A 24,658-nucleotide genomic window follows, 5' to 3' on the forward strand; every position below is an offset into this window, starting at 1 on the left:
GTTTTACTGTCTAGCTGTGTTGCTCTATTAATAACTAGCATTCTGTTTGTCAATTGCTAGCGCAGGGCTGCATGACCCAGGAGATGCATAATTGCATATAAAGCTTTTAATCTAGAGAGGCCTGTTTGTACCCAGCACAGACTGGAGATGCCTGCAGGTTGTTTCATCTGCTGACTTTCTGGCCAGCACAGTACTCCCTGGGGTAAATGTGTGCGTCCCAAGATAGCTGGTGTAGGAGATGGTATCCGGCATGCTTTCTGGCTTTAAAACCAAGAGTTGTTCTGAAGTTGTGCTTAAGCTTTTATTCTGGCTGTTTCCTGCATACGTAGGAGCATGCAGCGACTGTTTCAGGATGCTCTTTGGTCGATCCTCAAAGCTGGTATTGCTCAAAATAGTTGCTGATCTCGTAACTGGATTTTTGCACTGATTGTGCACCGGGAGGAGGCAGGGAGAGGATTCGGGTGGCACTGGCGCGTGCCTTCTCTGCATTTGCAAATGGGCGCGCTCCCTGAAAATAGCTGGTATTTTGGCTTTTAAGTTATATCTCGGTTTTGAGCTGTTGGCCATAATCTTTCTGCTTCATGTAAGGACAAAGTTTCCTTGCTGATGAGGAGGGGTGTGAAAAGCTGTTGCCCTCCATAGGCTTTCTGAGTAGGAATCAAGAAACTATGTTGAATGTTAACTCTGTTTAGTGTTTGTTACCCTGTTTCACTGTTATTTTTCCTCTCTCCAACTGTTCAACCTTTAATATACAAGACTTAAATCCACATGTTTCCAGCTCCAGAGGATACTGTGGTGCCAGATCCTACAGAATTTGGGGGAAAGGAACTTTGGAAAAAAATTGTTCTAAAGTTATTTGTCATATGCAAATGATATCATCATTATTTATCCTGATAACAGCCCAAAAGTTGGTAGCAGTAGAAACCGGAGGTGCTGGAAGCAGTGTGCTGGTCTTGTGGGTACATTAAATTTACCCATGGGTTGAGAAGAGAAAAGGGAGAGGGATCACTGTTTGTTTTTTTTGGCCAGATTCAAAACACAGGGGCTGAACACAGGCTGCTAACGTGAGCAGTTTCGAAAACTAGGTTATATATTTTGGTCTGAGATCCTCCATTGCTTGGTTGGTCTGTGCTAACACTGTGGCTTTTAGCCTCAATGCAAAATATATATATATATATATATATAAAACCAATATATAACTTGCTGTCCTTCTAAAAGAGGTTTGTATAAGCAGTGGATGAATACGTTAATATGTGGCCTTTCAAATCAGCAAACAACAACAAGCTGTTTTAAATCAACACATACTTTAATCAAGTCTTTAAGTAAATCGCCAACTTTTGTATCGTCTGTCAAATGCAGTGAGCAGAAGCACTAGGTAAGTAAATCAAAATACTGTTACTTTTGTTGTTGGCAGGTCATTATGCACGGGAGAGGCAGAGGAGTAGCAGGCCAGATGGGCCGAGGACGCTTGATGCCAAATAAACAGAACCTGCGAGTGGTGGAGTGCAAACCTCAGCCCTGTATTGTGTCAGTTGAAGGGCTTTCTTCATCAACTACTGATGTCCAACTGAAAAACCTGCTGATGTCAGTGGGACCCATTCAGGTAGGTCAACCTCAGTTTATCATTTTTGTGCCAAAAGGCTTTCATTCCGGAAAGCTCAATTAATTCCCTGACACTAAATACAATGTGTGTTTATTGGTAATTTATGTTTGAAGGCACCCCCACCCACACATGCTACACCTGGTAGCAAAGACAAGCACGTGATGGTACTGCGACACAGGAGGTACGGTAGGATTTTGCTAACCATCACATTCCTGCTGCATAAGAGTCTCCTTCATTTTGGAGTTCTTGTACAATCTGTTATTTTCTTAGACAATACCAGCAAGCCCATTCTGTGAGGTTGTTAAAGCCAAATGATCACAGCAAAGTGAATATACTTTTGGTTGCCGTCCTTGTTTTAATTGTTGACTTGCATTAACATTTACCAATTAGTGTCATTGCAGTCCAGGGGAAAGAGCACTTAATGACCACTACCCATTGGAGATTTTGTACCATGTAGCACCATCTACTTTTTTCAGATGAAAACACAGTCTCCTTTGAAGGATTTATCCTTCCTCCCCCCCGCCCCCCCAAGGTTCTCTTTAGGAGGGGCCTGAAAGCAAGGTTACAACACACACACTGTGAAGCTTCTGTTCGTAAACTGCTTCCTGGAACTGATACATCAGTTACACTGACTTTAGGAAGACGGGAGGTTTCCAAAGCACTGAAGGGCTTAGGAGGCCCTGTCTGACTTACTGTTACTACATTTGAAAATATCAGTCAATGAATAATGAAACATACAGACGAGGAGAACTTTTTTCCCTTGATTTTTTTGTTTTTTTCAGTTTTGGGTGCTCCTTTTGGCAGGATCAACATTTTCAGATAAATGCAATGCATGAATTGGAGCTATTCTGTGAGACTTCTTTATGAGTGGGATCATCTCAAGATGTACGCTCTGCCTCACTTCTTCCCAATTTAGTAAATGGAATAATGCTGAATTATTTACATCGTCAACTCAGAGAGGTTCAATTTGTTTGTGAAAGCAAAAATACTCTCACAAAATACTTTGTCCCTTCATGTTCTGTAGTACTCTAGAAAATTATTCATATAGATCCGAAGCACATTTATTCAGTGTTTACTTGCTAAATCTTGCATGAGAATATTAGAAGGAGATTAATAGAAACCCTGCTAGGAAATACTCACAATTGAGAGAAGTTATTGAGAATGTGCTAAAAAATTTATTCAGTATTTGCGGTTTCACAGCAGACTCCAAACTCTAGTCTCACAATTCAATGTCACAGACCAATTTAGAAGGGTGTGCTTATAGGAAGAAATTGGTAACTAATTTTCCAGTGGAATTTGATACATCCCTGTGCCCTACAGAACGTGCATTCTTGCAGCAGCATCAGCTGTACCTTTGGAAATGATGGTTTCTAAATCATCATCTGTTTTGACTTTATCAGAGATCTAGAAGTAGTGCTTGAAAGAGATGCTTGAATTTAGCTAACGATGCAGAAGACTTTTGTGCTAATTCTGCACTTGAATTTCAAGTCTGACTTGTAGAAGGCTAGGAATTTCATGGCTGGTTTGAGACTGATGTTTCATAAGTGTGGATAGTGAGATATACAGGGGAGAAGTGATCCTTTTATAGGAAGAATATGAGACTGGGACCATCACATGCAGTATTTAGCTCTGTGATGTACCATGGAAGTGTTGATGCACCAAATGAGGAAGAGACAGCAGCAATTTTAGGTGCCTTGTAAGGCAAAAACTGAAAACAAAATGTTTGAAAAATCTGTGTCCCTGTTCACAGTAATCGTTTCTATACAGATGGTGGTAGATTTTGAAAGAGATCAGTATCCTGGAGTGCAAGACCAGATTTTCACGTGGCTGTAAATTAGTGTTTTTAATAATGTTTGTGCTCAGTGCTGTACAGAATCCCCTTTTGACTGGAAATGGTCAAGAGGCTTGATAGTGAAGAGATACTCTACTTATTCCTCATTCTTTCTTGAAAATGTGTTTCATGTGAGTGACTTGCAATGAGGAGTGCAGAAGTGAACCACTGGAGAGAGCTGAGCAGTGAATGGAAGGGTTCCTTGCCAGGTGGGCTTTGGGGGTTTCATGCGTGAGGACAGTACGTGAGAGGCACGGAGAGGCCATGGCCAGAGCAGAGATCTCAGGTAGTGCAGAGCTCTCATCTTCTAAGATGAAGTGTTGCAGCTTGATGAACTGAAAAAGGAGGGATTTGGGGTGATGGCTATTGTGAGAAAACAGCAAGGTGAGAAATTCTAGCTGCTTTTTTGGAAATTAAGCAAGGTACCCAGGTTTTTAGCTGGTTCAGCTGGAGCTCAAGAGATAGTGAGTGGAGGGAAAGGCTAGTCAGGTGTAGCTGACTCCATCTTTAAGATGCAGAATATCCTGTCTTTAGCTGTTAACTATGTTCAGCAAAACTTGCCTTGATGAACTAACTCTCAGACACTGGTTTCTTGAATTTTATTTATCTGGGGGAGTGGGGAGAGGATGTGTGTGTCACTCATGCTTACTTTTTGCAATTGTAAAAGAAGTTTCAAATCTGAATCAGAGCTTAAGGAGTTCTCCTGCCTGGATGGTGTCTTGAAATGACGTGCTGATTATCTAACACCCAAACCCCCGGTTAAAGGTAAAGATTCCCAAACTGTAGGACATACGCCTCTAACGGTAAGCAGGCATCTTGCTTCAAAGTGACGTGCAAACACCGCTGATAAATCTGAATATTGCCTGTTGTGTGTCGATTCCTGATGCAGTCAAGACATGAATGTGGGGATGGCCACACTGAGGCATAGCTCCCAGGGAGGGGGAAGAGATTCTTCCCAGTGATCTCTCTGCTCTTTGACAACAAGAATAGGTCACAAGTGCTTGTCCCACCTGGTACAGGAACTCCGCTTAATCTGCACCTTCCATACTGGTGCATCTGTAGAGCAAATGATCCCACACCAGCTCTTATTTTCAGATACATAATTTGGCTCATGATTTTGTTGCAGTGTGCATATCCTGCGTGTGTTGTCTCAGGAAGAGGATCTTCGCTGGCATAACAGAAAGTTTTAACATATTTATGGAAACAGTCTATAATTTGTCAATGGGGTGAATGGGGAAGAAGAGATTACTTTGTTTTTCTGGGTGCAAAAGGGTTGGATTTTTATTTTTAGCTTTTTCATGTCAGTATCATTATCGAGGTACAAGTACCTTGCACAACCTTGGGAAGGGAAGTTGAAAATTTCCCTAAATTTATGATATTTAGTGCTCCTAGTTTTGCCATCAGCTTGCATTGAGATGATTGTCTGTGAGTCGGGGTTTCAGAATAGCTGGGCTGAGAGTGTTCAAAAAACGGGTAGATGTGGCGCTTTGGGACATGGTTTAGTCTAGTTTACCCTTGATTGGTTTAGAGTGGACTTAGTAGTGTAGGTTAATGGTTGGACTGGATGATCTTAAAGGTCTTTTCCAACCTAAACGATTCTATGATTCTGTGAAAATGAAGGAGACTTTTACAGTTGAAGTTGGAAATTTGCTTTTTTTCCCTTCCATAGACTAGAAATGGAGAAAATTCTTTTCCCATATATGAACTTTGAAATACTCTCTATTGCCTAATCACTGAAGACTCTCTAATTCTTATCCTTGCTTGATTAAAGCTGCTCTGTTATTAACATAGGAGAAAAAAATACCATTAAGATTCTCAAGGTACTGAATAGAAGAAAATCTTTGGGGCTCCAGGAACAGCCCCTTAGTCATAGCTGCCTTTTACAACTCAGACATGATTAAATTAGCAGGAAAAGTACTTCCTTTCAACATATGATTTGCTGTCAAATTCTTTCTGGAGAGGATAAGCTTTCACATACAAATAATGTACCTGCGGTAAAATCTGAGGGTTGAATCTAAAATAATTACATACTATAAATAAAATTACTGTGCTGGAGCAGTGACATTCAGTACACATCCATCCAGAACCACTTCCTAAAGGAGATTACTAACAAGTTGCAAAGGTCATGAAAAACGAAAGGCATTTTTTTTGTGCTCTTGAATCCAGGTTTAATGTTTATACTGTCTAAAGAGGCTTGTGTTCAGCTAGTTATTGCTAGTTACTTTCTTTTTAGGTGGTGGTAGGTAGAGGGGATCGTTTGCTAGATGTCCAGATAACTTGACTACTGAGTGATCGTTCTGTGGAGGTGTTCCATCATGATCTTTTGTCATTTTTTCTTACATCAAATGGTTGCAAACATAAAACATCAGTGCAAAATCTCAGTATTGCTTTGTGAAGATTTAAGATCATAAATTCTGATGTTAAAGGAAAAAGAATATCTTGAAAAACTCCACTGTTGTGTATCAGAGGTGATGAGAATGCTGCGATTGTAGGTGTATTTTGAGTAGTTTTACAGATACACGTTTTACTCTGATTAACGCAGTCCTTTCTTTTCTGATCTCGGAAGGGAAAAACAATTGCCCTGTTGATGTGCTTCTCTTCGCTTTCTTAGAGTGACAGTGCTACCTAGTGCTCAGCTAGGGTAAAGGCAGCTATCTGCACTGACACTGCATTCAAAATCGATTAATGTATTTTTAGTTTCAGGGCTTATCAGTGGGAATGATGAGCATGCCCAGAACATGAGCGCTCCTCCAGGATCAGCAGGGCGGTTCTCCGTGAGACACAGCACACAAGGCATGCAGGGCTGGCGTGGTGACCTGTGTGGTCTTTCTACCTGTAAAAACATTTTCAGCCAAGGGTTTTTGTCAGCTTCACCGACTGTGGGAGAAGACGTGGGGAGTCCTGCTCCTTCTTTGGGGCTGGGGGAAGAGAAGAGTAGCTCCATAATGAGCCTGTCCAGTTCAGTCCTGCTGTAGATCATGTGAGCTAGAGACGCTCATTTCAATGATAAGAGAAAATCCTTTCTTCTCATCTCATCTTGCATATGATGACGGAAAGCTGAGCACTTTTAAAGGCAGATACTAGGAAGTCAAAGGTGTCAGAAAAGCAGGAAGGAGGGATAGAATGTGGAAGAGATCAGTTGCAACAGCTGAGGATGAAATAAATACATTCTGACCCAGCCTCTATGCCTGTTACTAATAGCTAGGAAGTGTTGCTCCCAGGAAAGATGCTTCAGATGTCAGGAGACTGTGGCGATAATAAAAATCTGTCTGCATTTATTGATGGGAGGGAAGAATAAATAGAATCCAATCTTTCTTTTTAGAAAGTGCCTGCCGTGCTGCTATTCGACTTGTTGCAGAGTGGGATGGATCACACACTGGAGATGATGTTGGTTAGGAAAGTTTATACTTTCTTTTTGCATAAACCCTTTTTTAGCAGCTTTGTATGGACTTCTAGTCCCAAACTCACCAATGAACTGATTGCACAGTCTATTAGGTAATCCATGTACTTCAGTGAAAGAAATTAAGTAAAAGAGGAAACTTTTATTTCCCATGTGTCTCCTATAATTGAAATGAGTGCTTGCTCCAGTCTCACTCTTGCCTGCTTGGTTTCCATCTCCCAGTGCTCTGTTATCTCCCTTTTAACTTCTTCCTGCCTGTGTAACCTCTGAGCGTTTTAATGTCAAAGATGCTTGCTTTCTGCAAGAGATCTCTTGCTTTCTACTCATGCATGTCCTGCTGCTTTTCTCAAGGCTCTTTGTTTTGCAGTGAAGCTTAACTAGAGATTCTTGTGCTGCTGTTATCATACAGGCTATTTCAATATTATTTTCACTGATAGTGTGAAAGTGTAGATTTAATTACAGAGTGTATGTGAAGGAGAAATTTGAGGGTAGTGTAGGTCTGCAGGCCTAAAGCAGTGTCTGCAGAGGGAATGGTCCTTTGGTGATATTCACGCTTTAGTCACTGGTAATAGTTCAGTTGCAGAAAAAGCCAGAGCTGCTGATTTTTTTTTAAGTTGTTGAATTAAATAGTATGTTTTAAAACAGTTTGTAGGCAAACTCTCAATCAAAATCATGAGTGATCATGAAATACTGGTTGTTTTGTATTTTCCATTCAACACAAGATCCGCATCTTCCCATGGCAGTGCCTAAGGAAACAGAAAAAAGAGATAATCAAGATCAGTATGAGCTCTATGCTGCCTAAATCCTTTCCATATAAAATACTCCTCCTCAGTCTAAACCAGTTTTTTATTTTTAATGCTAGTAATATGTCAGAGTGTAATCTCAGTTCTCCAGAGTTGAATGGGAACATGCCCAGAATACCTCTGATCTCAGGTTGGTCTCAGATAGCGCTGTACGTAGTTCCATACGCCTGAATCCATAAAGTAACCAGTCATTTGAAATCCCCTGGAAGTTATTGTGTATATTGTCAATCCTTTACACCTGAGTGGATCCGGGAAGGGGTTTTCATCCTCTGGTGAATGTCTGACTAGGTCAACTTAAAGAGAAGATGTGAATGAAGTTGTTTTCTCAGAGCTGTGACATTTGGGAGGATTGTGATATTTCAGTTTAGGAATTCACAATAGAAAGAGATTCTAGTGAAGCAGTGTGGCAACAGGGAAATCTCCTGTGGAGGAAACATGAGTGTCCCACCATTAAATGGGAAGTCAAGTGATGCTTGGTAGAACCAGGCCATCTCCAGAGGCAGCGCTGCGTGATCGGTCATTACCTTCCTCCCCTGACTGGCCCTTCAAAATCAGGAGGTTACGGAATAATACTAAATTCAGATCAAATTCCTAATGAGGCATGATACTTTGGGAAAGATAGGCTCATATTTTTACCATTATATTGGAGATCATAAGACTAAGAATTACTTTAGTATTATGCACTCTTTGAAAATGAGAACAGCTGTCATTAGTACTATATGAAGATCTGTCTGATGCTCTTGGCCTCTTTGTGATACTATCTCAGGCCTAAAACCCACACACTGAATTACTTTTTCTGAAATGTGTGTTGGGTTTGTGTGGCAAGGTATTGGTAGCGGGGTGGCTTCTGTGAGAAGCTGCTGGAAGCTTCCCCTGTGTCCAGTAGAGCCAATGCCAGCCGGCTCCAAGACGGACCCACCACTGGCCAAGGCTGAGCCAGTCAGCAATGGTGGTAGCGCCTCTGGGATAACATAGTTAAGAAGAGGGAAGAAAACAACTGTGCAACTGCAGCTGGGAGGGGAGTGAGGATATGAAAGGAATGGCTCTGCAGACCCCAAGGTCAGTGCAGGAGGAGGGCAGGAGGTGCTCCAGGCACCGGAGCAGAGATTCCCCTGCAGCCCTGGTGCAGCCCCTGGTGAGGCAGCTGTGCCCCTGCACCCATGGAGGCCCACGGGGAGCAGATACCCACCTGCACCCGGGGAGGAGCCCACGCCGGAGCAGGGGGATGTGCCCGAAGGAGGCTGTGACCCCGTGGGAAGCCCGTGCTGGAGCAGGCTCCTGGCAGGACCCGTGGAGAGAGGAGCCCAGGCTGGAGCAGGTTTGCTGGCAGGGCTTGTGACCCCGTGGGGGACCCACGCTGGAGCAGGCTGCTCCTGAAGGGCTGCACCCTGTGGGAGGGACCCACACTGGAGCAGTTCGTGAAGAACTGCAGCCCGTGGGAAGGACCCACGTTGGAGAAGTTCAGGAGGACTGTCTCCCGTGGGAGGGACCCCACACTGGAGCAGGGGAAGAGTGTGAGGAGTCCTCCCCTGAGGAGGAAGGAGCGGCAGAGACAACGCGTGATGAACTGACCGCAACCCCCATTCCCCGTCCCCCTGTGCCACAGGGGGGAGGAGGTGGAGAAACTGGGAGTGAAGTTGAGCCCAGGAAGAAGGGAGGAGGCGGGGGGAAGGTGTTCTAAGATTTGGTTTTATTTCTCATTATACTACTCTGATGGGCAATAAATTAAGCTCATTTCCCTGAGTCGAGTCTGTTTTGCCCATGATGGTAATTGGTGAGTGATCTCTCCCTGTCCTTATCTCGACCCACGAGCTTTTCGTTATATTTTCTCTCCCCTGTCCCGCTTAGGAAGGGGACTGATAGAGCAGCTTTGGTGGGCACCTGGCATCCAGCCAGGGTCAACCCATCACAAAATGCCATTAATCTGTGGTGCTTACTGTATCTGAACATTATTGAAAGAAGTATTTAATAGAGATTTGAACGTGTCTGTCGCTAACATATACTCGCTCATGTATTAGGACATCACTCAAGCCTTAGAGTACAAACCAAAAGTCATCTAGATTTTCTAAGAAAAAAACCCCAACTTGCCACCAATAGTATGCAAGACACCTGTGTTGTGGCACTTGGGTATCAACCATAGCACTAGCTGACTTGAACCTGGAACAGGTCAGTGGCATGGTCCCCTATTAGCAGTCCTTGTGGTATTTTTGGAAATGTGGTGTTGCAGGAGGGCTAGCACTTCTCACAAAGGACTGATAGTTTTGCAGATACTTGCTGTAGGTTTGTTTGGCTTTGGTTCAAATGATGGACAAAACCTTTTGTGAGCAAACTGGAATTTTATATAAATCTTGCCCATATTAAACATTGTTGAGCAGTAATATTTTCTTCAGGATTGAAAATTGTTGTTTCCTACTAATTGTCACACACTGAAGATTTCTCCTCGCCCTCCCCACTCCCCCAATCTTTATTTTTTTCTCACCTTACTTTGGCAGTGATCTTCCCAGCCTCTTGCTGTTATAGTTAGCTCTCACTTCAAGGCCTCTCATACGGTGATTTGTAGGAGAGACATCCATAATTTCATGCTTCAGATGGAAATTTTAGCAGCCATTGAGGTTGGTAGTCCAAAAATAAGACTTAACTCGTTCCTTCAAAATCATGTAGTTTCTGTTTATGATATTAGATATTAACTACAAGAACCCATTGTCTCTGAACATGTAATAATTTCAAATAAATGCCATTAACTTCAGAAGTAAACAAGGTCAATAGATAAAAATCTACAAATGCTAGGTTACTTGATTTATTTACATAGAGAACCATGCAAGAAGAGCTTTTGTCCAGTGGAAGTTTTGTTTAACTTGTTATAACATCTTCTCCAGAAGTAGTTAGGCAGTATGAAAAGAAATCACTAAAGTTAAATCTATTCTGATGTACAGTATTGTGTTGGAAATACAAGTTAGATATATTGTGGGGAAACAAAAATAATACTGAAAACCTTATAGGTGAGCGTCTATTTTTGTGCAAGCTCTACGATACCTAATGCAGTACTTCAGGTTTTACTTCAAAAATGAAAGATGAATGTTTGCACATGTATGGGTTTTTCATTAATGAAATACATTAGACAGTGGTACCAATAATTTTGGAAACTTATTAAAGCACTCTTTACAAGTAAGCTGACTAATACAGTAGATAGTCCGATTGGTGAAAGAGCATGATTAAAAATAACAGCTTTCTAGGAGGTTATTTCAAGATCACCTTGTAGTGAATATGCAAGCACTCAAACTATCTGAGAATATTATGGATGCTAGAAATACTGGATGTTACCACTGAAAAAAAGGCTGCAAAATTGTTCAAAAAAGTTGAAAACAATGAAGTGTGTTAAACTAGCAAGCTAGCATGATTAAGATACGTAAAATTAATTAATTTTGCATGTATTTTCCTAGCACATGTATTTTGAATCAACAAAACCAGAAGCTGGTGAAGTAAGTCTTTAAGATAATGCTTTGAACAACATTTCAAGCTAATAAAATTCCACAGGTTACACAAAAAAAGTGTGTTTCCTTCAGACTATCACTGTTAACATCATCTAAATGCAAGGTCAGCTCTAAACTGCATATCATCCCGAATTCAAGGAGACAGAAATAATTCACTAGGATGAGTATGCAGTTATTGTACTTCAGGTTTCCACTGAAGTGGAACACTAGTTTGTATGCCCGGTTGATAACCCATCTGCTCAGGGTGGGATAGCAGCAGCTCAGGACCTACACCCTCTGGCAAAATCATACCTACTTGTTCTGTGCCTGACAATCAATGTTGTTAAGCATAAAACTGGGAGTTTAAATAGTAATGCGAGTAAGTAGATATTGTCCCAAAATCAGAATGTAAATTTTCAAGAGATCTTTGTTAGCAAGATCATACTTGCAAGTCATGATAGATGAGGATTTGTTTGAAAACACAATGTAGATCACTATTTATGTTGAGATATTAAAAATCCTTGTCAGCAAAATATTTATGGTGGTATTTCAGGCTATGGTGGTCATATCATCAAAGTAACTTAGTTTAGTAATTGTTCTTTTCTTGTTAAAACACAGGTTTTTTTTTTTAATACCTAAATAGGGTGAATATATCTAATATACCTAAACAAACATGAAGTGATTCTGCATCATTTTCACTACCATAGCTTGAGTGCAGTGGAGGCTGAGAATTTGTATTAAAACAGTTTGAATGAAAATTTTTCAGACAGTTTCCAACTGGCAAAGTATCGTTCGTGTAGCATTAGTTTATCGTTTCGTTTTGTAGTCCTTAATTCTCTCTCTTGTTAAAGCGTAGGCATGTGTAACTGCAGCAGCTGAGAAGACCCTGGTGCTAGAGGTTACTGCCTTACCCCTGGGCTGTGTAATGGGTGGTGTTTAGGCAGTTCAGTGAAGGATCAGATGAGTTGGCTTTTTGCTTCCACAGTTGTCTGTATTGACAAGTGAAATTAAATCTGATAAAGGTGCTTTTCAATAGACTTATCCAAGAATTGATGCCTTGTTGCCAAAGCAATTGGGTATTAAAAATATCTAGTGTTTTGATTGCATTTTTTTTTGCTTTGGAAAAGAAGGCAGTAATACAGCATAAGAACAGGCTGTGACATAATATCCAAACTAGTCAACCAGTAAACTTTATTAATTCATATGAAAGCATAAATAAGTTTTCTATAATAAGATTTAGATACTTTGCCTAATTTCGCTAATAAGTCTGCACTATACCAGAATGTCTTCCTTTAATCAATTTTTATATGCTAATTACCAAGCAGCTTCTTAATAACTTATCATTATTGGTGTGTAAACTGCAAAATCACATTTTGCTGTTGTGCATCTCAAGAATATTAATACAGTAATAGCTCAATTATTGTGGAAAAAGTCACTAAATGCAGCTTCTCTTATTCAGTTGATCACAACGGGGATCTGGAGCATAAAGCATTGGGAGAATCTCCTGTGGTAGTTGAGCAAGATCTGACATTGTTGTGAGGATCGGTTGTCTGCAGGTGGGCTGGAGATGGTTCAGGAGAGGGGAGGGAAGCAGGTGACAGCAGGGCATGCAGGGTACAGCTGACGGGATGCATCTCCAGGTTCTTTTCCAGCTCCTCTTGTCCCACTGTTTTCTGAAATATTTGTCCATTCAGTGATTCAAACAGGTTTTTCTCATATTAAAATTTGAAGTTCTTTGAAGAAACAGAAGAGCCAAATTTACTTTTCTTGATTTCTTTTTTTTTTAATTGCAGTTCAGAGATTTTTTTTTTAACTCTTACAAGTCTCTTGTTTCTAAATCTCATTATTTAATGGCTGTGATTAATTCTTAGTCTTCAAAACTTAGTCCTTAGTAGTAGGACTTACTTAGTCTTTAGTCCTTTTCTAGCCAGAAGAGTGATATCAAGAGAATGTGTATTAGATACAGTTCTATAAATCGTAATAAAGAGACATCAATCAAGGAGGAGAACATGAACTTCAGCACCTCCTTCACCCACTCCAGCAGATAACCTCCAGGAGAACTGAGCTTTGTCCATGGTCATTGGTGCTTTGTACAGCATGACCATATTCTCACTGATAAAATGTGCTTAACCTTCTCAAGAGCTTTCTGATTAAAAAAAAACCTAAAAATCATTTGCCAAGTGTTTTTGATCTCAAAGTGTGTCACCATTAAAATGTATCATGATGAGTGGGATTGTATGTAGTTTCACAGGAAATAGTTGTTTGTGTAAAGATATGTGGTACCTTTTTTAATAGGCTAGATGATGATACAGAGTTTTTGCATGTGAAATTTAAAATCCTCAAAACTGACCATTGTAGTGCTGGAATCGTCCAAAGGTGGTGGGATGCTGCCGAGTTCCAGGCAAGATGCAGGAGCAGAGAATCATGTTTATATGTAACCACCAGGATGTTATAATGAAATCTAGAAAAGTTTTAAGGTTCCTATATGTATGTGTGTGTGCATATGCATGTACACATATATATATGAAGCTCAGTACAAAATTGGATTGTCTTTACGTAGAAACTTACGCACAGAAAAGACAGATGTTAGGAATTCTTTAATTTTGCATCCAAAGCCATAAGAACAATTGGAAACTGGATGCTGAATCAGAACAATTCTGTCTTGAACATGCTGCAGCATTAAACATCCAAAACCTGCTGTGAGACACTGGAATCATAGGACTTCTCTCTGGGGTCGTCTTGGCATTGCCTGGACCTTTCCTGCTGCAGCAGGGAGCAAGGACATGAGTTCTCCAAAGCCCTGGCTGAGGCATGCTATAGGTTTTGAGACCTCAATACTACACAGGGTTTTTTTGATAGTTACAGCATTGTGAAATGCTGCTCTCGTGGTATGGGAAGCACGTATCCCATGGACTTGTCTGTGTAGATGTGTGTTGCATGGTTTCCCATTACTAGGAGGACTTGGAAGTGGTGACCTAAGCGATCTCATTGGGGTCATGTCGTTGTTAGCATCTGTCAAAAGCTAGCCGCTTGTTTTTGTTAAAATAGTGTGAGGATATACAGTCTAGAGACCAAAACCTAACGCTTTTTTCCTGTTTCTGTCCTGTTTGACCTGTGGAAAGCCCCGATCCTTTAACATACATCAGGTGAATGACTCCCGGGCGCTTGTGTGTGAAGTTGAGCTCTGCCCAGTTGAATGTTTCTCATTCAGTTGGTGGGTTTGGTTTGCAGGGTTTGGTTCACCTGTATGGATTGAATTGAAGAGCTGTTGCCTTTGCTTAACCAGTGGTGGTCTGGGTTTTCCAGTTAGTACAGTTGCTTAATGCACCAGTTCAGACACCTTCAGCTGGGTCCCTGACTGCAGTTTCGGCGGTCTCTTTCCAGTCCCTGAATACCCATAGTGTTTCCGAGAAAAGAAATATGACAAAATTGCAATGGGCTTCATGCAAAATTAGTTTGAAGGGAACTTTAAGTGAATACTAAAAATATGTTTTGGCTTTTTGTCTCTGCAGAGTTTACAGATGCTTCCTCAACAACGGAAAGCCATAGCAAAATTTAAGGAGCCAGCACATGCTTTAGCATTTCAACAGAAATTCCACAGGTAAGTAATTAAGCGCTGCTGCTGCCTTGGTTCCTTCCCTCCCTTCAGAAGATTAAATCAGTCTCCTCTTCTCATGTTTCTTCTAAGCCAATCGGTTGTCTGTTAATTAGTGACTTCATAGAACCTCCTTGTTTGTTCTCCACCCCTAGAATCAGTTTGAGTACTAGGTTTAAATTTCTTTTAACTTTCAACAGGCACATGATAGATCTGTCCCACATAAACGTGGCGCTGATAGTTGAGTGATGTCTGCTGAGAGAAGCCCTGACACTAACAGAAGCGTACTGTGGAGCTACACAAGACGCAGTGGCAAAACCATCAGGTTGTGAAACCTTTCAGCTTAGTCTTTACTTGCTATGTTGAACTACAGAAAGCAGCAAGGTGTCCTCCAGAAGAGCTGAACTTGAGAGGATCTGCAAAGGTGGAATTTCTGTTTGGTTTGTTCGCGTTCTGTTGTAACCATGTGGAACTACAGATATTTTCAAAATGCTTTCAATGCATGTAGACACTTTTCTTCAAGATCCTACTGTGTGACCACAGTGACTTGAGAGAGAACGTTTACATCGAAAGATTTAAAAACTTTCTTCATAGCAAAGAATATTTGATAATGGTTGCTCTTATCTTCAGTGCGAGGTATTTGAACGAAAACTCACTTTTCTAAACAAAACACATTAGTTACGTTGTATATCTGAGAGCACAGAAGGTATTCTTGCATAGATTTAAACGTGGTCTACTTCACTGAATAGCAGTATGCTGAGAGGCTTTGGAGGTGACACTGGAAAATTGTAGTTTTGATCTTTGTAAATAAGTTAAGTCTGTCTTTGCATTTTTCTGTTCCAACACAGACTTCCATCTTCTTCCAACTCCACGTATTCCATAAAACCCTATGTAGGAATAACATTGCTGTATTTTCCCTTGGTTTTTAAGAACAAGGATCTTTGCCCTTCAGAGCATCGTGGGGTAGTGAACTCCAAGTTGTAACTAGGTTGTTTTAAATGACGTTGCCAGATACAAGGAAAAAGAAATATTTGGTGGCTCACTTCAAAAATGTTACACAGGAAGAGTGGCACGTTCATAATAGTTCTTTTGGGCTAGCATTTCATGATTGCCTTATGCTTTATTTTGATTAGTTTTTTTTCTTTGAGATTTATTTTGTGACTAATGCTGAACCATAAGAAACCCGTAACTAGAAGGACTTGGTTTGACGTGTTGTTCCTGATAAATACAGGACTATAAGGACATTGTGAATCTGCTGGTGAACATGGCAGTTCCCAAAAATTACGTGCAAACATTAAGGAGCTTATATTTTATTCAAAGTAAAATCCGTAATATTTCCTTTTGGTTAGAACCATCTAGATGGTGTTGCCAAAGGAACATTTTTTTTCAGTTACTTCTGAATAAACTTATTAAAATGTCATCTTTATATTCGATTCCAGTTTTTATGAACATTTCCTTAGTTTTTAGACTGTGAGCTTTTGCTTCATCCTTTATTTTAGGAGTGCTCTTAAGCACTCCACCTACGATTTGAATGGGGGGGGCTTGCAGAAACCTTGTAGGTTTGTTACCTAAGTGACCACAGAACAACGCTATTGGTATGTAATGGAGCAGCTGTGAATGGGGTCCAAAATAGGCATGCCAAGTGTGGAAGGATGAACTAAGCAAGTTTATAGTAGCATAGATTTTTTTTTTTTTTTTAAAGATTTAATGGTAACCAAGTCACAAAGACCTAATTGGCTTTCTTACAGTTTTGGTCCGGATTTTCAATTAAGTAGGAGTTACTAAAAATAATGATTGAGTAACAAATACTGTAAAAAATCTTCTAGATAAAACAGCTCTTTGTTCACTGAAATAATACAGTATAATGTGGTACTTAAGAAATACTGCACTGGGCAAAAAAAAAAAATTAAAGAATAGTCTAAGCCCATTTACAACTTAGTGATGAGACGCAGTAACATCATGAGAATTTTTGCATGGAAGTGAGTTTTGCACCCGTCTGTATAGTTTCCCATTTATGCATAATACTTAATAACATCCAGCACAATGACTATACATAAAGTGCTGCTGGTGCTTCAGGGTAGACCCAAGCCCAGGACAGAGAATGAGCCGCAGGTAGGAAGTGCCCAGTGGGAGCCGACCCTGAAGACTCACGCGAGCTGATGGCGGTGACTGGCTCTGCCACGTGCTGTTTAACTCCTCACACCGTGAGCGCTAGGACCCCTACGCTGCCTCCTCAGGTTATGTAATCTTTATTTTTAAGAAATAAATGCTTACCTTGAAAACAAGTCATTAAACAGTTATTCGTCCCACTGTTAGGGAGCAGCTTCTCTGTAAGGAGAAGGATGGGAAGACATCTCGGAGTGGAGTGATAATAGTGCGTGTCTGGAAATCTGGGTTAGATGCAAATGCCAGACAGGCCAGCAGCTGAGTTCAGCAGTAGGAACATCTGCAGTTGATCAGCTGTCCTGTCAGAAGCAAATGTTATTGGGGTTAGAGGGTTTCTTGGAGCCTAAGAATATGGGTTTGATTCAAAAGTCAAAGAAGTTTGTAGAAACGCTCCTGCTTTGGGTTTTGAATCCATCCCAAAGAGGCTGAGGTTCAGCCAACTTAAGTTTTAACAATTTTTACTCAGTTGGGTTTTTTAAAAAAAATATTTTTTTTGAGACAAATGTGTGGCTTTGGAATAAAGACGTGAAATCGCCTCAGATCTATTTAAATGTAGGAGGCAACGTAAGCAATGCCTGTTTAATGACTAGATGCATCCTCTTTAAAAGCGGTTGCAGTAAATGATTGCTTGTGCATAGACGGAGTACGGACGGATCACTGGTGGTGATTTTAGCTGCTTATTGCAGTACCTGGGTATCTTACTATATGTAAACTTACTATATGTATGTATGTCTGTATGCATTTTATTATACACATATGTACATACATACTGACACCCTGTGTTGTCACCATATCTCTCTAATACCTTAAACTCAGTAGCAAAAGTAGCAATTAGGTGAGTCACTTGTTAAAATGTTTGTGTTCTGTTAGTTCTCAAATCCTAACTTAAAAGTGGATTTCTTGGCAATGATCAGTTTGAATGATACAGCTCTTTTAGATCCATTTGTTGTCTCCTCCCAAAAAACCCCAAAGGAAGTAGAGGTAAAGCTAGACAGACGTGTTCTTGCCATGTTATCTTTCAGCACATAGTTAAATCTGAGCATCTTAAGTTAACTTTCTTGGAAGATCTGTTGCAACCATTATCTTGTTCTTTCTTTATCATGCATTCAAAATATGATGCAAAATGCGAAAAAAAAAAAAAGCATTTAATGTAGTATGTAAATATTGACCTTTTAAAATTAAAATGTTACTCAAAGTGCTTACAGTCAACCACATCTTAGCTATTTGTTAGTTTTTTGTGTTGTCTTATCTAAGTTTAATGGATACAGTTCCATAAATGTTGATGTGTTTTTGTGTATATCTTCAAATTTTTATAAAGATGCTAGTAAGTCAATACATATATCCTGATCTGTGTATTATTTGTTCACAGTTTTTATTAGCATAATTTTATAATGATTTTAATAGGCAACTCCAGTAGGTGATTATATGGACCCAACTTTTTTCCCCAAATTATTTTGTTTTCATCTTGTAGCACTGAAGAATTCACTTTATTAACTAATCATATTTTGCCTTGACTAAAAGATTGGATTGGCCATATGATCTGTGGTATTTTAGTAGAATGTTCTACTTTTTTTAATTAAAAAAAAAAAAAAATCTCTGTCCTTTAACTTTTGAGGGGAAATACAGTGCACTGTCAGACCAAGGCATGGGGTTTCTAGGTTTGTTCCGTTGTGCTGTACAAGTACAAATTAGGTCTGTCGTGTAATATTGTTCTCAAAAGTTTGGGATATTTTGGTTTTACACGTAATTCAAGTTGATCATGTAACACGTTGGTTCATCACAATGTTAGCAACTGATGTGGCACATATGCTGTATGATGGAACGATGTGCAGTGTTCAAAAAGCTCGGTATAATTGGTGCTAGGCAGGAGGAGGACAGGTCCGTAGCATCTTTATAGCTGGAGGAGCTGCCATGCAAATGTTTATCTCTAAGTAGTGGTAGAGAATAAATTGAGGCAGGGATATTGTTCTTGGCCCACGTACATCTCCGATACAACTTCAGGAAAGAAGAGTAAATACTGGCACCTCCTCTGTAAAGTATCTTCACATACCTAGTTTATTCCCCAGTTTAAATCTGAAGATTCACTTCAAATTTCCAAATTTCTGTAAAACAAAAAAAGTCCTTCTAGCTGTTAAAATGCCAAGCAGACTGAGCACTTCAGTACTGTGATGTTAGGTGTCCACTGCAAGGATATAGATGACAGATTTTTTTATAAAACTGTAGGTTATTTCAGAATAACCTTGAGGGTCTTCATCATTTTTTCTTAACGTTATCTAGCTACTTGGAATAAGAAAAAACCTTTTACTTGGTGCTGAATTTTTTATATTTTTTTAAACATGGTATCTTTTATCTGTTTAGCTTGAAATTGTGCAATTTTCCTGGAAGCTGCTGTAGGCGCTTCCTATCGTTACACACAGTAACTGCGTGTCTGTATGTGTGTGTGGGTGCGTTGCCCTTATAGCTGGGGCGAGAGGGTGGGCGGGAGGGCGTGGGGTTTCATTTCTTGGGGTTTTTTTTGCCTGTTTTTTGTCTAACTCGGGAGATACCCTGAATTTGTTCTCTGACGTAGCACTGTGTTGTTCTTGTCCTTCGCGTAGTACTGTGTTTGTTACGTGAGTCGTGATACTCGAAGGTAGAATTCTGGCTTCACCTGTTCACTGTCAAAAAGGCATTTTTGTTCAGACACACACGAACCTTTTTTTTTTAATTATTTTTTGTGCTTTTATTTTTTTAGCAGCATGTTGGATGAGAGATTAAATGTGAAGGAAACAAATACTGAACAGATTGCAGAAAGTTAGCGGTATTATAAAGGTCATTTAGGGTAACATAGGGCTTTTGTTTCAATGTTACCTTAAATCATGCCTTAACCTCTAATTAATTCATAAACATAATACTTGAAAGTATTTTATCTTCAATTAGCGTCAAATCCTAAGGATTTTATGTAAGGTTTTTTGTAACCTGATTTTTATTCATGGAGATGACTTATTATCCACACGAGCACAGGGTCTTGTGTACAAAAACACTGATTCATATTGGATCCTTACGTATACCATCTTCTGGTATAATATGGTTGGGAAGGATCATTTTGTTCTTTATAACACTGCTTTTTGCAGGGTTGGGGTTTTTTTTATTTAAAAAAGACACCTCCATTTTCTACTTCTGTGCTTATTTTGGTGGAAGTATGGTCCTTACTGCACTAAAGAAAACCTCAAGGGGAAGGTTAAATCTCACTGGGTCTTTTAGGTGCCTGTGTTGCTTTCGCATTTCTTGGTTGGATGCACTGATTATTCTCACTAACTGGAAATGGGCTTTATGTATACACTGTTTTTCAACAGGTTACACTGCTTTTGTTTAATGTAACAACACTTGGGTTAAGTGATTTTTACCATCTAAATAATTTTAAACAGTATTACAGATTAAGAATATTTTTGTAAAAGAACCTGTATAGAGTTAAATGTAGTGTACTGCAATGTCGTGTGTAGTCACTTGGAAGATCACAATTTAAAACACTGCTATATTAATATTATGTTCGTTCAGAGGTTCAGGATTTTCTTTGTGTGCATCTAATGGTTTTTAATATGCATTGTATTTTTTCCTAGTGTCTGTCAGGCTGACTTTGGAACCTTACAGTTTTATTTCTATTTATATAATAACAAAACAATTTTTTTTTTTTGCAGGATTTCTTTTTCAGATGGTGAAACGTCTTTCAGCTGTTTAGCTTCTAATTAATACACATTTTCACTTACAGATACAGCAAAGACAAGATGCTAACACTCATTTATTCACAGCTGATCTTCCGTACCATTGCAATTTTTTTTGATACAAAGTGCCCTTAGACTAAGACAACTTTCTTTTTTCCTGTGGTACCCTTCGCCCTCTGCCCTATGCTTTGCCTCACTTGATCTCATTTGCCCCCATTTTTCCATTCCCACAAAGATATTTGTATCCTTGTTATGTTCCTGCTCTTTTCACTCTCTGTTCATCTCTCCAGACTTTTTCCTATCTGAGTGCATTGCATTCAATCTTCTTCTCTATTTTCTGTTCTTATAGCTCTTTTGAGGATGCCTGAAGCCTAGATCGCCCACCCTGAAAGCACACCGTATTGTACTTTTCTTTGCAGCCTTTGCTACATAAAGTTGAGGTTGCTTTTACAGGTATCACACCTTAGGACATGCTGCCCATCCCAAAGCACTGGAGAAGCATCAGTTAACAGTTTTGTTTTGCAGTTTTACCCGTGTTGGAGAATTAAAACTTTGTTTACGTGCTCTAGAATTTGTGGCAAGCCAGGCGAAACAGGATTAACAACTCTCTTATCCTTTTCACTTTTTCAGGAGTTCTGTTCTTGAATTCAGTGATAGTAATAGCACTTTTTTTTATTGCCACGTAGAAATATGAACACTGTCAACACGATTCTACCTCCTATTACTATTACTGAATGTGATCCTTCCTAACCTGTAAAGTCGTAAACACTGTGTATATTTGGGTGTTTTGAGAATCACTTCAAATGTATTGCTCTAATCTGGATTACGGAGTTTGTTTATTAGCAGTTCAGGATATAAATTCAACAGCCGACTGTATCATACTGACTCCACTGGGAGTTCGCCTGCCTCATGTTTTCTACAGCATCATCTGCACAAGGTGCACTACTGATTTCTTGAATGTAATACTGAACTATACCAAATCTTCCGCTTGCATAAGAGATCTTTGTCGTACCTATTTAAGTGAATGTAAAAATGGAAACACAAAGACAATCTCATGTACAAGTTCTTTTTACATGTAATTCCATGTTTAAAATGTCAACATGTAAATATATTTATTGTACCTAAAATATGTCAATAAAACTTGATCTTCATCATGTTGCCTCTGTTGTCACTTGGTGTACAACTTGAACATCAAACTTGACAGAAAAAGCTTCACATACCATATTATTTTACCATTTTTATTATGGTAGCATCTCTAGGCCCCTACTTTTACGTCAGCATCATAGCTTGGGGTTCTTTCAGAGCTGTGCAAAGGTGCCCCAGCTGCTAAAACAAGTGACTGAGGATAGGTGATGGTAAAAGGGGCTGGTGCTTGTGAGGCTAGTTCAAAGGGTCTGGAGGCTAACAAGGATCTTGGAGATACAGGAGGAACACTTGTGAGTGTAAAAGCTTCTCCGCTTCTTTTCAGCCATGCTGACATGTCTAATAAAAGATCTTTAATTTCAAATATTGCCTATCTTAATTTATGACATAAAGAGGAGCTCTCAGCAAGCTCAATATGGTCACCATCAATTACATTCTGAACACAATTATATCAGCATAAGTGAAGGCTAATTCCACTGGCATATTATGTATCAGGAAAAGAGGTCAGAATCAGATGCCTTGCACTTCGTAGGGGTTTTTAACAGTTTGTTAAAATTATTCACAAAGTAAAATGTAAAAAAATCACACTATTGCCCTGGTATCACTTGAAGCAGCTACCTGCTGTGATCCAGCGTGTACATTTTCAGTGAAGCATTAGTGGTATGTCAGATCATTACTGGGGGTAGATCTCAAGAGAACATTGTTACTTTGGGGCAGACTTACGATACTCCCAGTTGTTCATTTCTGCTTCTACCCCGATAGAGGACATATGAGTGACCAGCAACACAGTGACCTTAGAAAGCTCATTAAGGTAAAAAAAAAAAAGCCTCTGATGCAGCGATTTTTATAGTGAGCAATGTAAGAATAACCATCTTCGCTTACAAATTCCCACTTAGTTTTCAACTTGTGATTTTGTTTTGAATTAACAACAGGAGCACACTGTACATACCCATCTGACTGCAGCAACACCTCTTCCACATCTCCTCCTCTACAGAAAGCTCCAAGCAAAAAAAAACCTCACCAAAAACCTTCAAAACCCAAACCTGATGAGTTACATCCCCTTGCTTTTTTGTACTACTTTTCCTGCCTCTGTTGATCTGCAGTCTTGGGGCACGAGTTGTGTTTTAGTGAAGTTGAGGCACCACTGAGCACACCATCCACTCTTGTGATAAACTGAACAGGTTAACCATTGCGCAGCACAGGGGAAAAACAATCTCCGTTTTTGAGAGCACAGGTTAGGGTGAGAGGTAAAAGTCTATGTGGTCTTTAGAAGTTAAAATCTCCAGCTGATGAACTGGTAAAATGTTTAAGAGAAACAGATTTTTGAGAATTAGAAGGCTGACAACTGCAAAGTGATGGAGGAAATCAATGGGGCTAGAAACTAGTTTTTGAAGGGATGGAGAGGGAGTGACCAAGGGAGGTACAAATAAACCTTTAAAATAAAATTTTGAGATGCCTAGTGCAGTGCTTCAAAAATTGGTCTTGATTGACCTTAATTAATTTGTAATTATTTGGGCGGGAAGAGTTGGAGTGTGCTCACCAAGCATGTTGGGAGATGCATGAGGGAGGGCTCAAATGAGGAGGAGGATCGGAGCATCTTAGAGGAATTGGATGAGCTAGAGAATTATTCTAATAGAGGTGAGATTAAATTTAATCTTGCAAAGTGCAAGAGCATGGACTCTGATATTAATAAATAAGGATTTTTGCTGTAAGAGTCACTGGGAAAAGAGAAAAAGCAGTGAATTAATTGTAGATAGCTGATCTACAGATGTGGTGAACGATGAGAAAAAAGATGACTGCCTTTTTAAGATGGATGGCTCGGGCACTTCCAGAATTGAACTATTAGTATGAGTATGTGTAGTATGAAGATTTAGTGCTGGACTTCAAAATAACAACCGGATCAACCACGTCCCTACAACCCTAAGTAGAAAAGCCTTTGTGAATATTTATTTTAGGGAGTTTTTTTGAATGGTTCAGCTATCAAAGATTTTCTCTGCTTTTTTTTTTCTACGCATTCAGCCTTTCAAAGACCAGGGCTTAAGCTACACAAAACATCCTTGGGTGGGTTCAATGAGAATTGACTGGTCACACGGTGCCACTGCTCCTTGGTTTCAAATGTCAATTCTGGTAACTACTGAATATACATTCAATATTTTCACCCATCGGTGCTGTTTTGAAAAGATCCCAGGGGAAGAATGCCTTCAACTGGTGAAAAAGTAAAGACGCTGACCCAGGAAAATGATTTTGTGGATATGTGGTTGGCATTGGGTGTGCTTTGGAAAGGATCTGGGAGGTGAGCATTTCCGTTTCTTGTGATTCTAGTCCCGTATTCCACTAATTGTTAGCTAATTAACAACCACTTTTCATTAAATTACTGATGAGAGGATTCTTCTTCCATAAGAAGGATCCGTAGCGAGAGGACAGACTAAATAGTGCCAGCAGCCTTTTCCAATCCTCTTTTCTTGAGTCACTAACAAATTAGGCTGTGTCTTCCAAAACTTAGCTATTTCTGTACAGCATCACACAATCTTGCCTTGCAGCAAAGCTAGTAAGACCAGAGGGGGAGCATTTTGGCAGGTTTTTTTTTTCCTTTGTGCATCTATGCAGTGGGTCAGGTGCATGACACCATGCTCTGTGCCTTCCACAGCCTTAGTTAACGTGGATCTCTCTCTCTTAACTCTGCAGGGCTTGAGGGCTGGGGAAGCAGCTAAAAGCTTCAAAGAAAAAGGTAAAAGGCAGCGGTTCCATTTGTCTTGATAGCGGTCAAAAGGTATTCCGGGGCTTGGGGTGCCTGACTGCTCTTACAGCCCTCGTCGCAGAGGAGGCTGGGGTTGTCAAGCTGTTTTTTCCAAGACAGACCACAGGGAGTTTGGGCACCTTCTCAAGTGTGAAGTGTCTGTTCAGCACTGCGCAGAGCAAAACAGTCCTGGGTCAGGTACTCGTGAG

General features: G+C 39.9%; 1 protein-coding gene across 5 annotated transcripts in view; it reads left to right on the forward strand.

The window, feature by feature from the left end:
- The window catches only part of RBM33 (RNA binding motif protein 33), a 106,411-nt gene extending 87,078 nt beyond the window's left edge, over nucleotides 1–19,333 (forward strand). For 4 of the 5 annotated variants that reach the window (XM_075704653.1, XM_075704654.1, XM_075704656.1 and 1 more), the window contains 3 exons: nucleotides 1,415–1,603; nucleotides 14,620–14,708; nucleotides 14,903–19,333. In XM_075704653.1, the coding sequence (XP_075560768.1) occupies nucleotides 1,415–1,603; nucleotides 14,620–14,708; nucleotides 14,903–14,951 (327 nt within the window). In that variant the 3' untranslated portion in view covers nucleotides 14,952–19,333. Of the gene's footprint in view, nucleotides 1–1,414; nucleotides 1,604–1,716; nucleotides 1,785–14,619; nucleotides 14,709–14,902 lie in introns of those variants that run through there. The other variant, XM_075704657.1, reaches the window with a different exon arrangement.
- The last annotated feature ends 5,325 nt before the right edge of the window (nucleotides 19,334–24,658 follow it).

Source organism: Pelecanus crispus, chromosome 2, assembly GCF_030463565.1.
Source record: "Pelecanus crispus isolate bPelCri1 chromosome 2, bPelCri1.pri, whole genome shotgun sequence".
NCBI classification, from domain to species: Eukaryota; Metazoa; Chordata; class Aves; order Pelecaniformes; family Pelecanidae; genus Pelecanus; species Pelecanus crispus.